The following is a 14902-nucleotide window of genomic DNA, read 5'->3' as shown; positions in this document are numbered from 1 at the left end:
CTTGAATTTTTGTCTGGTCTCTATGATGGTATCTTGCACAGATGGAGATCCATCCCATCATTAGATTTCCCAAGAAAACAAGTAGGGGGCAACTCAGTGAAATCAGCCACTACCAGCTTTCATGAAAAATTGTTTTTACGTAATGCACTGTTAATCTACAAAACTCTTGTTCACAGGATTTGTGGAGGCTTTTAGAATAACAGATGAAAAAGATGACACAGATGAAAAATAAAAATAAAGGACTCCCAAAGCACCAAGGTGATCATCAGAGCTTTAGAGTATCTCCAAAGATAAAAGTTCCAGAGTAGGAATATCATTCAAGGGCTAGATAAGACCCAGACAGGAGAAGCAGAACAAGTGCATGACAAGAAGATTGTTGGCTGCTACCATGACAGTAAGAGTATACAAACTCCCCACTCCCTTAAACCTCAAGCTCTTTCCTGCATTCCGTCTAGTCTCTGTCAGTCACAGGACACTGGATTGAATTAATCATTGGTCTTACTCAACATGGAATTCTTAACTGATGGGTTCTGTAGGAAACAGACACTGCGAGGAAGGCTAAGTCAAGACGCCCCGCTGACAATGGTAGTAACCCACAGGTTAGCAAGAAGAGTCATCACAAGCTAGCCAAAATCAGTAAGTCATGGCTCAGTTATTTCCTAACCAGAGGCTACTAAGGTATAGTTTAGGGCTGGGGTTGTTGGGCATTGTGGTCTAAAATATCTGGAGGGCACCAGATTGGTGAAGGCTGTTTTAGAGTCAGTGGTCAGCACTCACCTAATCCCAATGTATTTATCACCCTTCCTATGCTTTTAAAACATCTTTGCTAATGCTGTTACAAAATTATTTCAAGTAAGAATAATTTGTTTTTTTCTTACATGCCCTTAATTTTGGACACAGTATGAGCGAACACCAACAAGTACATTTAATGGCTTTCTTCCTACCTTCCCTTATCTCTGTGAATGAGAAATACTCTGCTCGAGAATGGACTAATTACATATCAGATTGACCATAACAGTGTCTCTTCTCTTGTGCTCGAAACTATTATTGGGCTGTATCTCCTGGGAGGGAGGGAAGGTCTGAGATGAGGTAAATTTATGGAGGGCAAGCCCATCAACAGCTCCTAGCCATGATGGCTAAGCTCTACCTAGAATAGAATCATACAATCATAGAGTTGGAAGAGACCACAAGGGCCATCGAGTCCAACCCCCTGCCAAGCAGGAAACACCATCAGAGCACTCCTGACATATGGTTGTCAAGCCTCTGCTTAAAGACCTCCAAAGAAGGAGACTCCACCACACTCCTTGGCAGCAAATTCCACTGTCGAACAGCTCTTACTGTCAGGAAGTTCTTCCTAATGTTTAGGTGGAATCTTCTTTCTTGTAGTTTGGATCCATTGCTCCGTGTTCGCTTCTCTGGAGCAGCAGAAAACAACCTTTCTCCCTCCTCTATGTGACATCCTTTTATATATTTGAACATGGCTATCATACCACCCCTTAACCTCCTCTTCTCCAGGCTAAACATGCCCAGCTCCCTTAGCCGTTCCTCATAAGGCATCGTTTCCAGGCCTTTGACCATTTTGGTTGCCCTCCTCTGGACACGTTCCAGTTTGAAGTGTGGTGCCCAGAACTGGACACAGTACTCCAGGTGAGGTCTGACCAGAGCTCCACTCTCAGATGCAGCATGCTTTTGAATAACAGCTGCTGAGAATTGCAGGTGGGCAGAGAAGCTTGTAGGCTTTCCACAGGCTTCTGGTTGGCCACTGTGAGAACAAGATGCTAGGCTAGAGAAGCCACTGGCCTGATCCAGCAGGCTCCTCTTATGTTCTTTCAAGTGTTTCAGCTCAGCTGCCCTCCTTCCTTGTTCAATACTGTCAACCATCACAGCCTCCTTACTGTCAGGGAAGTGGTTCAATTTGAACTGTCAGCTTACAGCAGCAATACAGACAACAATAAAGACAGAAACAAGTGATATCTCCTTTCCTTTATGAGAGAATTTGGTGGGGGTGGCATTTCAGCCCCATTTTCTCCACTACAGTTTCCATTTCTTAGCCACTGATCTCTACCAAAGTCCATAAAATTATTTGGATACCAGCATAACAAAAATAACTTACGAACAGGATTCCATCTTCTGTTTCTTTGCCACTTGGGTAATATTACTGCTTAGGCAGAAATTGCTATAGCATCACTGAAATACCATCTAGCATGTCTACTAGGATTCTGAAATACTGTACAATACAGTGGTACCTCGGGTTAAGAACTTAATTCATTCTGGAGGTCCGTACTTAACCTGAAACTGTTCTTAACCTGAAGCACCACTTTAGCTAATGGGGCCTCCCACTGCTGCCGCGCCACTGGAGCACGATTTCTGTTCTCATCCTGAAGCAAAGTTCTTAACCTGAAGCACTATTTCTGGGTTAGCGGAGTCTGTAACCTGAAGCGTATGTAACCTGAAGCGTATGTAACCCGAGGTACCATTGTATTATAGACAGGAAATTTTAGTGCAGTGGTGGCACCGGGGGGGGGGGGGCGAATCCTGCATCTAAAGCCAACTACACTGAATTTCATTGGTAAAATTGAATTATTCAATTGCTGGGACTTGGCCAGGCCAAAGGACATAGCTCTCCTTTGAGAATGTTTTGAAGTGATTAGGAGTAGCTCCTTTAATTGACAGAAGTTTTTGGATCAAGCTGTATGTTATTTGTTCATTGCAGTTGGCACTGTTAAGAGGGGAAGGCCTAGGGAGCCGAGACTTGTAAGAGGGTAAGGAAAACACAGCCAGGCTGCCAGATGGGGAATTGGGGGGGGGGAGACTATATTGTGTTTTAACTCTCAATCAGGTAAGGGAACAAAGAAGGGAGAATATAAAATTAAATGTTCAGCTAGGGAAAATTCAGCACAGATTAACAGTTAACATAGATTTACACTCAGTGAAGGTCTGGACCCAGCAACACCCAAAACAGTCATCTATCGAGAGCACAGATTATTAAGTCTATGAAATGAGAAGGATTTGGTTTATCTTACAAGGCAAGTCACTTGTTCTAAGAAATGTGAAGGATCTACTTTATGTTACAAGGTGAGCCATTTTCTAAAGCAGAGATGAGGATTCATTGTTTCTAAAGCCATTCATTGTTTCTAAAGCAGAGATGAGGAATCTGTGGCCCAGCTCCCACCATCCCTGATTTTTGGCTGTACTGTGGATGATGGGAGTTGGGAGCCCAACAACATCCAAAAGGCCACAGGTTCCCTGTTCTAAAGCAATGGCCCACATGGTGGGAAGCTATATCCCACTTGGGAAGGTGCCCAGTTTGCAGCTCTAGGGCAACACAGGTTTGGCTTTCCCCTACCTCGACACAGCTGGCCTTCTATTCCAGTGGAATCTTATGCAGTGGAGCAGAGGGGCAAGAAAAGCAGGTGGACAGACTGCTGTGACAACCAGATAGGAGTGCCGAATGGCTTTGTGCCTTGAAGCATCTATTGTTATTATTAGCAGTAGCATAGAATAATAGAATTCATGGAATCATAGAGTTGGAAGGGTCCCAAGGGCCATCTAGTCCAAGCCACTGCAATGCAGGAATCACAACTAAAGAATCCCTGACAGATTCCTTGTAGTAGCAGTATTTATAGGCAACTTCTGGTTTAGGTTTGTCTGAATGATGTGCGATTGCACATGCATGCACAATGCCTTCACATCACAGTACATCCTTCACATTTCTTAGAACAAGAAGTAGCCCCCAAACATCATAAAGACATCATGAAAGGGGGTGGAACGGGGCAGAGTTGGGCATGAATATTGCCTGTATTAGACTTCTTAGTTATTTGTTATGCAAAAGGTCTCAAAGCAACTAACAACACGTTTTGAAAACTAAACATAGATTCATTATAGCATTACACACACACACACACACACACACACACACACACACACACTACCAACCATTCATTAAAATATATAATACCTCTCCCCACAACACCCCTCCCTCCCCAAAGGTCTGCCATTTTCCCACAGGGTCTCCCTCATGCTGCCCTGGGATCCAAGCTACATAAACAGAAAAAGACCAGTTACTTACTTTCATTATCTCCACCAGGAGGGTGATAGAAAGACAAGCCCAGGGAGATTATGGCTGCAATTTCCAAGATGATTAACGTGACATCCTGAAGTGCTTCCCAGACTAACTGCAGGAAAGTTTTGGCCTTTTTGGGTGGGATGAAGTTCTGGCCAAATGCTTGCCTTCTTTTTTCCAGATCCGCGGGGTTCCCAGAGAGGCCTGCGAGAAAGAGGGTGTGTGGAAGAGAGAGCAAATTAAAGGGGAGTATCAAAAAGCATGATTACTTTGAACCCACTCTTTATGCCCACTTTCCTTCATCTTCCACAGGTTCCATTATGTATATTACAAAGTACTTCCCACCCTGTGAACAGTAAAGCTCTCCTGCGATAGATGTTGTTTGCAAATAAATATTGCAAACACGAAGTTGCTATGCCAAAGAGAATGAATGAGAGGTGGAGAACCACTTGCAGCCCAAGGGCAGGATTCCCTTCTGGAGTACACAAGCCAGTAGTGGGTGGAGCCAGAGGCAAAAGTGGGTGGAGCAACAAATGCAAATGTTACCTTTTTATCATAGGTGAGTTTGCACTCACACACTCCTCTCTATCCTCCATCCAGACTGTGTAACACTACTTTATTTAACAAAATTAACACATCACTTGGCTTAATAAAACCTCTAAGCTGCTTACAAGAAATATAAACCTTATCACAGCAAAGAACAGTTAAAAACAAGTACTGAAAAATATTTAAGAGATAATTAAAATTAACAGTAGAAGATAAACACATGTCAACATCTATATATCGGGATAGGCTTGCCTAAACAAAAATGTTTTGAGCAGGTACAGAAAAGAGTACAGTGAAGGCATCTGGATGATCAACAGGCAGGGAGTTCCGAAGTGCTACCACCCTAGAAGATTGATTTCTAACAGCTGCAAAGTTCAAGGACACATTCCAGCCGGGCAAAAACTTTCAGGGTGCAAAGCAGTGCCAATCAGGGGTCTGGCCTAGGCAGAATTCTGAGGGTCATACAAAGGCCCCTAGACATTTCATCTCCCCACCCCTGCTCTAGACATGTTACAGCCTTGGAGAACTTTGGCATCCCAAGAATAGAATACTTTGTATTTATTATCACACAGGCATGGAATCAAATATTTTCTGTGAAAATCCAGAGTACCTCCACACACATCCCCTCATCTGCTCACTTTAACTGACAGTGTACTTAACACACCCACCCACATTGAAAAAGAAAAAGACAGCTGCACAGATTGGTAGTGATTACTACACCTGTCTTTTGGGTGTCTTTCTTACAGCTGCTTAAAACCACATCCTCACCACAGCCGCTTAAGTTCAGGAGAGGGAGAGGAAGATCTACATATTTTTTTTAGAAAACTTTGTGCAGAATAAATTAGGAATAGGAGGATTAGTAATTAGGCAAGGCCAAAAAAGAAAATTACTCTGCATAATTCAAGTTAATCGCATAATTGGGATTTTTGAAATGTTAAGTGTACAGAATCCCATTTTAAATGCAAGACAACCAGGGTCCACCTCCCAGATAACAATGTGCATTCAGCTGATCAAAGCAGCAACATAGGAAGGGGCTTAGCTATTGTCTCGCTTGTGGCAAGTATCCAAAAGATGTTGACCACACAGGTCAACAACCCATCCATCCCGCATTAGGATTTTCATCATAGAAGTTATTTTCACATGCATTCTAGGAACAGAAATGTCTGCAAAATAAGAAGAGGTCTTGAAACCCATTCCCACCCATCAGATTGTATTATTTTGCCCAAGCTCTTGCTACTCCTCAGAAACAAAGGAGGAAAGCCAGTTGAGGCTGCACGGCAGCTCTCACTTGAAGAGAGCAAGGTGTCAAGGATGCCAGTGTTCCCACCACCCACCCACCCACAGATTTTCCTGAAGCCCAGATAGTGGGGCGTGAAATACCAAACAGGAGCAGAAGGAGCCCTGTGATCTTGCATGACTAGCTTTGCTCAAATATCAGGTCGGAGGGTTCACTCTGCAATCTACCAGGGTGATCTGGGGAAAGGTGGCATGCCAGCAAGTGATGTGAACTCATTTCACGGTTGCCAATTTCAAGGCAGGCTATTGGGGGTGTGTGTGGGGAGACATTCTTGGCACACAATAGAAGAAAGAGGAATTCAAGAATGGATGGGAAGACTCTCATCTCTTCTCCACTTCAAGTCTATGACCATGTTGGTCAAACACCCCATCTTATGACTTCTTAAGTATCTGGCTCCTGCTACCTTTTACATGGACCAGCTAATTAGAAATTAAACCTGAGCTGACTATGCATTGACCAGTCTCTCTGCTGCAGGGCTGCAAAGATCTGCCCGGTGGCTCTCTGGTTGCCCAGTCCCAGGCGCGCAGGAGGGCATTGCCAGCTGGCCACCTCAGCATCTCACTGGCTCAGTTGCCCCCAAACTTGAGGCACAGAGCCACCCACAGCAGAAGAGCCCACCATGGTGCTCCGACAGATGGGCAGGCTCTTCCCCGAACTCAACTCTTGGGCCCCAGACTATCAGCCTGGCGCCCCTGAGAGCCCAGCGCCCGGGTTTCCCACACCCCTAGCACCTATGGGTAAGACGGCCCTGCTCTGCTGCAACTGGGGATAGGAACAGCAGTGTTTCCGGCTGGAGGACAGGGTTTCCTGAATTAGCTGGGTGGGTGGGATGGAGTAGACAGCCCCTGAGATCTCTTTCAGCTCTATGATGCTATGATGGCAGCTGCCAGTTCTGTGCCACTGCCTCAGCTTTAGGGGTTAAAAGGAATCACAAGGCTGTTGGGGGCATTGTATAGATACAACAAGTGTGGAGGGATTTTTCCATTTGAAGAGGCACATTTTGCCATTTTTAAACCAAGAAGTGACCTGATAATGCGTTTCTTTTCACAAGTGCCTACTATATTTCAAAATAAAATATTCTTTCTGACACATTATTTCTCTCTCTCTCTCTCTCTCTCTCTCCGGCACACACACACACACACACACACACACACACAGTCAGCTTACACATTTATTTCTGGATCAAACTGGACACACTAATAAATATATCCTTGAATATATTAATATATATTCTTTTTTTGTTATTATTATGAAATGAACAGCACCTGTGCCGCTGTCCCCCTCCTAGATTGGAATTCTGGGCTGCAGATTCCCTCCCCTTCCCCACAAGCTCTTCACACATCAGTGGTACTTTCAAATCCCCAAAATAATTCATGCCCAGGAAGCACTGATACCAAACAATCCGTACTGCGGGGGGTGGGGGAAATGAACCCCACTGCTGGAGCTAAGCACCTTATAATAATAATTTTTATTACCATAGAGCCTAACATGAAACATCCAATTCCTTTTACGACTAAAGGTGTTTACCAGGGTAGTTATACAGATACAAACCAAGTGGCAGAACTGCCTCAATTTATATTGCAAAGAGACAGGATTTTCCTTGGGAGAATGGAATTTATGAAGGAAATGGGGTAACATGGCCATGCAACAGCTGCAGAGAGGTTGAATACAATATTTTCATTTTCATCCCATGCTTCCTTCAAGATCTCAGGTTGGTGTACATGACCCTCTCCATCCCTACTTTATTCTCACAACTCTGTGAGGCTGAAAGATGGTGACTGTCCCCAGATCAGCACTGGGGGTGAGTCAGGATTCGAACTCTGCTTCCCCTGGTTCTAGTCCAACACATGAACCACTATGCCATGCTGGCTTTCCTTCAATGATGTCATCAAGTAGGCTAAACCCAATGAATGACCACGCATGACTAGGTGGATGTAATGCTTCAATACAGCAAATGACCAAGTTTAAATAGTAAAGCCTTGACAGAGAGAGATTGAGCACATCTTCATTGCTTGCCCATAGCTCTAACCATGAAGCCCTTTTTGGCCTAGAACTATGAAGACTCCTTCTCCCAAGGATTATCACTCTGGCTTTTAAGGTCTTCTCAAATGTAATAGTTGCCAAAATGTCTGACTGCCACTTAAGGCGCTCAGAGTCTTGGCAGCTCCCACAATGCTTTGCTTGGGCAGGAAAGGACAGAATAATGTCCCTGCGTGGCAACAATCTGGCTGGCACTTTCTTTGACATATGGGATGCTGCTAGGGGTTCCCAGCAGGCACATAAGCTCCGGAAAACTTGCCACGCTGTCTGACTGGTGACTTACACCTCTCCCTGCGGACGAAGGGGCAGGAAATGGAAAGAAGAAACTTGAGCTTACTGGAGTCTGCTGGCTTAAACAAATGTCCAGAGTGAAGAGAGAAATCAATGTTGCTTTTATCCAAAAGCAAGCAGATCAGAACAGCTGGAAAACAAGGAAGTGCAGCTCCAAGAGAGGAAAGCGGGGAGATCAGGGAGCAGCCAATGCAAGCTGCTTCATCCTCCTAGCTTTGGGAGAGAAGAAAGGATACCCGTCCCTACATTTCCCGAGCCAATTTTTTGTAGAGCTAGGACCTCTGGCTGGACCAGAAATGAGACCTGAGTGGACTTTCAAAGATTTCCAGAGACCAGTGGCTGACTGGCAATGTTCAAGGAAAGTTAAGCCTTCACGGTCAGTCTACTCTTTGTCATGAACCGGCTGGATGCAGAGGACCCCAAGGGAACCCCCAAGTGAAGAAGTCTCAGAGCCAGGGGAATGGTGGGGGGATGACAATGAGTGGTCAGAGGGAGAGGTGGGGGCAGACTGGGAGGACGAGGAGGTGTTGGGAACTGAAGAGGCAACAGGGTTTAGTGAGCAGGAAGAGGCTATGGCAGAGCGTGGTTTGGACTCAGAGGAAGGCGAGGAAGAGGGCCAGGAGACAAAAATGAAGTGGACTGCTGAAGAATCAAGAAGTCTCCCCCTCCTGCTGTGACCAGCTCCCCTTCTCCCTGGTCTACAAGAACGTGCAGAGAAATGGAAGAGGGTGGAACAACAGGAGACAGAACAACAGAACACTAGCATTCTAGGGAAGGACCCAGGTGAGGAGCCTTAAGACAGCTGTGGGAAGGTGGGGACCTTCAGTCCCCACAACTGCCTCATTGGGGCAAGACCTACTGGAAAGCGTTGCTGGGATCACTAGAACTGCACTGTTTTGGTTTCTTTGAATGAAGCATTAACTTCACTGATACCAGCAGGGGCGTAGCCAGGATTTATGTTAGGGGGAGCATGCTTCATATTAGGGGGGCAGAACCTCAGAAAGTTAAGTATTTTTATGGATTTACTTGATTGGGGGGGCAGCTGCCCCTCTGCCCTCCTGGCTATGCCCATGGACACTGGTGTTTTTTATTGCTGACCTACTCCTGACTCCAACTCCTGAAATTCTGGGGAAAGATTCCAGAGAGGCTACCATTTCTTTGCCTCCAAACTCCACCTCTGCATGCAATTTAATGAGCATTACTCCAAGGTGGATTGCCTTCCCCAATGGGGCACCATTCGTATATTTGGAACTACAACTCTCATCATCCCTGATCATTGACAATGCCAGCTGGAGCTAATGGGAGTTGTAGTCCAAGCCATCTGGCATGCACTGGGCATGGAGAAGCTTGGTGTATACCTTAACATTTACTTATACACTATTTTATGTACAGGAGTACATTCCTCTACAAGATGAGGTGTGCTTAGTGAAGAACCGTGGACTATTCTGCAAGCTCTCTCCTTTGTTCTGCTTTCCAGAAAAGAAATAGGCAGAGGCAGCTTGAGAAGAGACAGAGGACTCAACTCTGGTCACATAACAAGGAGTTCTCACCTTGCTTAAACTCTTCCCCAAGTGAGAACAAAAGCAATATAAGGGTGTGCTACTCAAATAACTTTGTACAAACACAACCCTGAGATTGTGTTCTTTAAGTACCGGTAATTACTCCAATATAACAGCTTCATTCTTGGGAGAGATTTCTTGCAACAGATTCTCATTGGAGGAATTGCACACGGAAGTGGAAATCTATGTGGATTTTACTACAAAGGCCTTGGAGCAGGTCCCTATCACCTCCTGTTCAGCACCCACTCTTGGGAAACACATGTTAATGTTTAATGTATGCTCACAGTATACAGAGGCAGCTAGTCCCTATCACTGTTCATGCAACTCCATTCAAACTACGCCCCCCCCCCCGCTCGTTCTAATCCCAGGTCCCTCATCTTGTCTTTTCCAAATACAAACCAGGCAGAGCAGAGGCTGAAGACAAATCCATCCCTTACAGCCACCCTCCCCCAAAGTAAGTGAATTACAATTCACCACAGAAAGCTCATTCCTGGTTTTCTCTAAAGGAGGACAGGAGGCCCACTGGACCAGACTGGATGTGTCTCCATTAAAGTGGGCAAGCTCCATGCTCTGGGTCACTTTGCCTCAAATCAATCTGTCATTCTCCAAAGTAGGCTGGGGACTAATGATGATGGGTGCCACTGTGGGCCTGGTTTCCCAGCAGCAGTCTAGCCACCATGTCCCAGGATGTTGAGGGGGCAGGCCAGGAGTGAGGCTGGGGTAGTTCAAGCACACCAGAACAGCCAATCTGGTGCAATGAGCTGCTCTTTCTTGGGTATGCTATAGCTGGTCTTATTGACAACACATTTTTCTCCCAGCTACAGTACTCGCTCCTTCCCAGGCTCCTGTATTTCATGCATGCCTCCTTTCTTCTACTGTGTCTGCAAATTATTGGGTTGTTTGGTTGGAGTGTGCTTGTCTGACACCCTCCTCAATCAAGTTCTGGCTTTTGTTTTCTTTTAATCTCTTGCAAGCGCCCTGCATCCACAAAGACACCAGCTGTTTGGGTGCACAACTGTGCAACCAGCTACTAAGAGGAAAACAAATAAACTGTACACTGTGTGAAAATGGGGCTCCACTGACTGTAGCTGTATAAAAAGTACAGTGGATAAAATAACGACAACAACCAAGCCTTGTGAAGAACGGTTGAAGGAGCTGGGTATGTTTAGCCTGGATAAGAGGCGAATGAGGGGAGATATGATAGCCATCTTCAAATATCTCAAAGGCTGTCACATGGAAGAGGGAACAAGCTTGTTTTCTTCTGCTCTGGAGGGTAGGACTCAAATCAATGCCTTCAAGTTTTAAGAAAGGAGATTCTGACTATGGAAAAACTTGGTGACAGTAAGAACTGTTCGACAGCGGAACAGTCTCCCTCAGGAAGTTGTGGACTCTCCTTCCTTGGAGGTTTTAAAGCAGAAGTTGGACGGTCATCTGTCATGGTCATGGATGCTTTAGCTGAGATTTCTGCTTCTTTAAAAAACAACAACCCAGTAGTAAAATAATTTAAAGCAAATTACAGTCAAGAGAATATATGTATCGGGGTCAAAGGCCAGGACAAAGAGGTGAGTCTTCAGCATACAATGAAAACAACATTAAGAAGGTGGCAGATGCACTTCTGTATGGGGAAGGAATTCCACAGCTTAGGAGTTGCTACAGAGAAAGCCCTGTGAGCCTGAAATTTACAGAGAGAAAACATTTCGTTTGGTGTTGCTTATGGGTAACATCATGTGAACTACACAGCTTAAATGAGAACACAAACACAAAGTAAACTCCAGAGTGGATAAGCCTTAACACCAAGACATACAGTTGTAATATATAACCTTAGAAACAAGCCCATCACAGTTACTAGTCAGCAGTTTTATTTTATTAGCCTGCTAAGGTGAGCAGCCTCTTCCTGTGCAGCTAGCATGGAAATGTAAGCTCCAAGCCACTTAGCAAGTTAGTTGCTGTTTTTATACTGCCTTCTGCCCAGCATGCTGGCAGAGAATAAATGGAGCTGTGTTTTTCCATGCTGGCCAGAAGCCTCTTCCTCTGTGGTCAGCATGGAAACTAAGAAGGCTAGCAGAAGAGGGAAGGAGCCATCCGCCTCTCTGCTGTCAGCACACTCACTTGCCTACATGGAACTCCTTGTTACCCATGCCAACCGGGCAAGTTAGATGTAATATATGCACTAGTTTATGGACTAAGACCTGGGAAATTGGGGTCCTTGTCCATGAAACTCACTGGGTGATCTTGGGCTGCTCACTGTTTCTCAGCCTAATCTGCCTCACAGGGTTGTTGTGAAGATGAAAATGGGGAAGGGGAGAACCATGAATTCCTTGGAGGAAAGGTGGGATAGTATTGCAAATAATAAATAACCACTGCCTGCCAGTTCAGGGTACCTCATGTGAGAGACCCTAATAGCAAAGGACTCATGCTGACAATGGCAGTACAACCACCAGCTGCAGTGGCAGAAAGAGAAAGAACATTGAAATTTAGCTCTTATACACTGTGCGCATGCACGCACACATATTTGTGTAGTTACTGAAATGCCCAAGTTAGCTACCCTAATTTCAGGCTATAGGTGTATAGGAAGACATTAGTGCAGGGTAGCCAATGGGTCTTAAACCCTCGGTAAGTTAAGGACTTCCCCTGCATGTGAAGACAGGCTCTGGCAGATTGAGCGGACGAGATCAATAGTGGGTCTAATGATCAATAAGGCTGTTTCTGCATGTGCTGTAGAGGGGAGTGAGAAGCAGATGGGGATGGTCAACCTGGGATGGTAGCTCATTTGGGAGAAGGAAAACTCTCATCCTAAATCTCCGCTGCCTTGCAGGATATATTCGGGAAAAGAAATGGCTAAGGAGTAAACCCTACACAAATCTGGATGGTCCCTAAGATGGTTGGATGGTGCCTTGTACGCCTCCTTCCAGCAACTCCTGCAGCCAAGCTGGTTCCAACATATTGCTCTGAGGCTGAGAGGGGAGTCTTGTTGTCTGGGCAGCCAAGGACCTCTGTACACACTGCCTAGGCTAATGCAACAGTCAGACTTCACCCCCTCCCCCAAGGCACACTCCATTGCCTCTTGAGACAGATAGATGCCAACAAGTGCAGAGGCAGCGTTAAAGTGGAGATTTTGAGGACTCAGTTGTGATGCTTTTGGAAATTTCACCCTGCAGTGTCTCTTCTGACAATAAGGAGAAGGTCAGAAGCATTTGCTTTAAGACAAACCACCGTTCCCTGTTATAACTCAGAGAAGCTTTATTTTTGAATTCAGGCTAGTTCACTAACTAGATTTTAAGCCTGTCTGGGTTTCAATTTGCCAAGAAGAAAGGAGAAGTCCTTTCCCTTCTATCCTTTGTCAGTCTTCTTTGGTCAGAAATCACAATTTCCAAAGTCCATGTACTATGTATGTTGATCTCTCAATGGAAACATTGATAAAACAAACATTATCATGAGGAAGCTAAAGTTTATTATAAAGACAAAGTGTGTTTGTGGTTTGTGATTTAAAAAGAAGGCTTTATCAGTAGCTAGTCTGGCTCCTATGAGCACGCCTTGAACTCTCTTTTTATCTAGAAAAGGGCAGAAGGAAGTCAACTATAAGTGATAGGAGAGAAGCCTGTGTGCAAGAAATAAATGAAGACTGGGGAGTGGGGCAAAATGGGAAGTTTAAAGGTTATGGGAGGAAGCAAGAGATCTAGAAGAAAACGAATGATTGGTTGTTTTAAGGATAGGGATTTCTCCACACGGTGCATAGCTAAACTTTGAAATTCACTCTCACAAAACATACCGATGGCCACCAACGTGGATGGAGGACCAGTGGCAATTTCCCACATGCATGACAACTGTCCAACCTTTTGGTTTCTAATAATGTAACATTTAAACAAAATGTTTGTAAAATGTAAAAGTCTCAGTACTACTTTGTATAACTTGCTGTTAAAATGGAATACGCAAGATGAAACGGTTAAATCTGCTATGATTAAATGGGCACAGGATATCGGTCATAACATTATGTTTGCTGACTGGGAACAGTTGTGGACCACAGGTATGAAATTTACGGCATGTAATGCCCTAAGAGAGAATATTATGAAAATGATATACAGGTGGTACATGACCCCAGTCAAGCTTGCAAAAATATATCATTTGCCTGATAATAAATGTTGGAAATGTAAAGAAACTGAAGGTACATTCTTTCACCTTTGGTGGACGTGCCCAAGAATTAAGGCTTTCTGGGAAATGATCTATAATGAAATGAAAAAGGTATTTAAATATACCTTCCTGAAGAAACCAGAGGCCTTCCTTCTGGGCATTGTCGGCCAATTGGTGCCAAAGAAGGACAGAACTTTCTTTATGTATGCAACAACAGCAGCAAGAATACTTATTGCGAAGTATTGGAAGACACAAGATTTACCCACCCTGGAAGAGTGGCAGATGAGAATGATGGACTATATGGAATTGGCGGAAATGACTGGCAGAATCGGAGACTTGGGAGAAGAGGTGGTGGAGGAAGACTGGAAGAAATTTAAAGACTACCTTCAGAAATATTGTAAAATTAATGAATGTTAAAATTATGTTCGGATTGGCAATAAGTGGTATTCAGCAACAAAAGTTAATAAGAATATGCAAAAATGAATTGATAAATAGATGAAAAGATAGAGTCATAATATGTTAGGATATAGAGTTAAGATAAAGATAAATGAAAGAGGGTAAGGATTTGCTGAATTGATTATGTAAATGGGAATGCAAAAAGGGGAGGTGTGAGGAGGTCAAGGAAACAAGCAAATGAGCTTTGAAATATCAAAAATTGGATTTGTTTTTTGTATTTTCCTTTTTTTTCTTCTTTATGTATTTTTGAATTCTTCTTTTTCTTGGTTTTTCTTTTATTCTGTAAATTTTTGTTTTTTGCAAAACTCTAATAAATATCTTTTTTTAAAAAAAAAAGTCTCAGTACTACTTTGAGAAGGAGGTTTAAAAAGTTGTTATAATAATAATAATAGTAATTATTATTATTATTATTATTTTACAGAACAACAAAAACTGTGACGATTCAGAGAAATACCCATGTCCAGCAAGCTCAATAGGGGAAGAGGATGGTTGTAACTCAGAGACCCATGTCTCAGCTTCAAA

At 44.0% G+C, this 14902-nt stretch overlaps 1 protein-coding gene across 1 annotated transcript in view; it reads right to left on the bottom strand.

The window, feature by feature from the left end:
• Nucleotides 1-14902, bottom strand: part of ATP2B4 (ATPase plasma membrane Ca2+ transporting 4) — a 173454-nt gene that overhangs the window by 66767 nt on the left and 91785 nt on the right. The window contains exon 3 of the mRNA XM_083617964.1: nt 4070-4267. Within this exon, the coding sequence (XP_083474090.1) occupies nt 4070-4267 (198 nt within the window). The remainder of the gene's footprint in view (nt 1-4069; nt 4268-14902) is intronic.

The sequence above is a fragment of the Podarcis filfolensis genome (assembly GCF_964270895.1).
Source record: "Podarcis filfolensis genome assembly, chromosome: 6".
Classification (NCBI taxonomy): domain Eukaryota; kingdom Metazoa; phylum Chordata; class Lepidosauria; order Squamata; family Lacertidae; genus Podarcis; species Podarcis filfolensis.
Note: the sequence above shows the minus strand (reverse complement) of the source record. Positions and strands in the feature narration are given on the sequence as shown.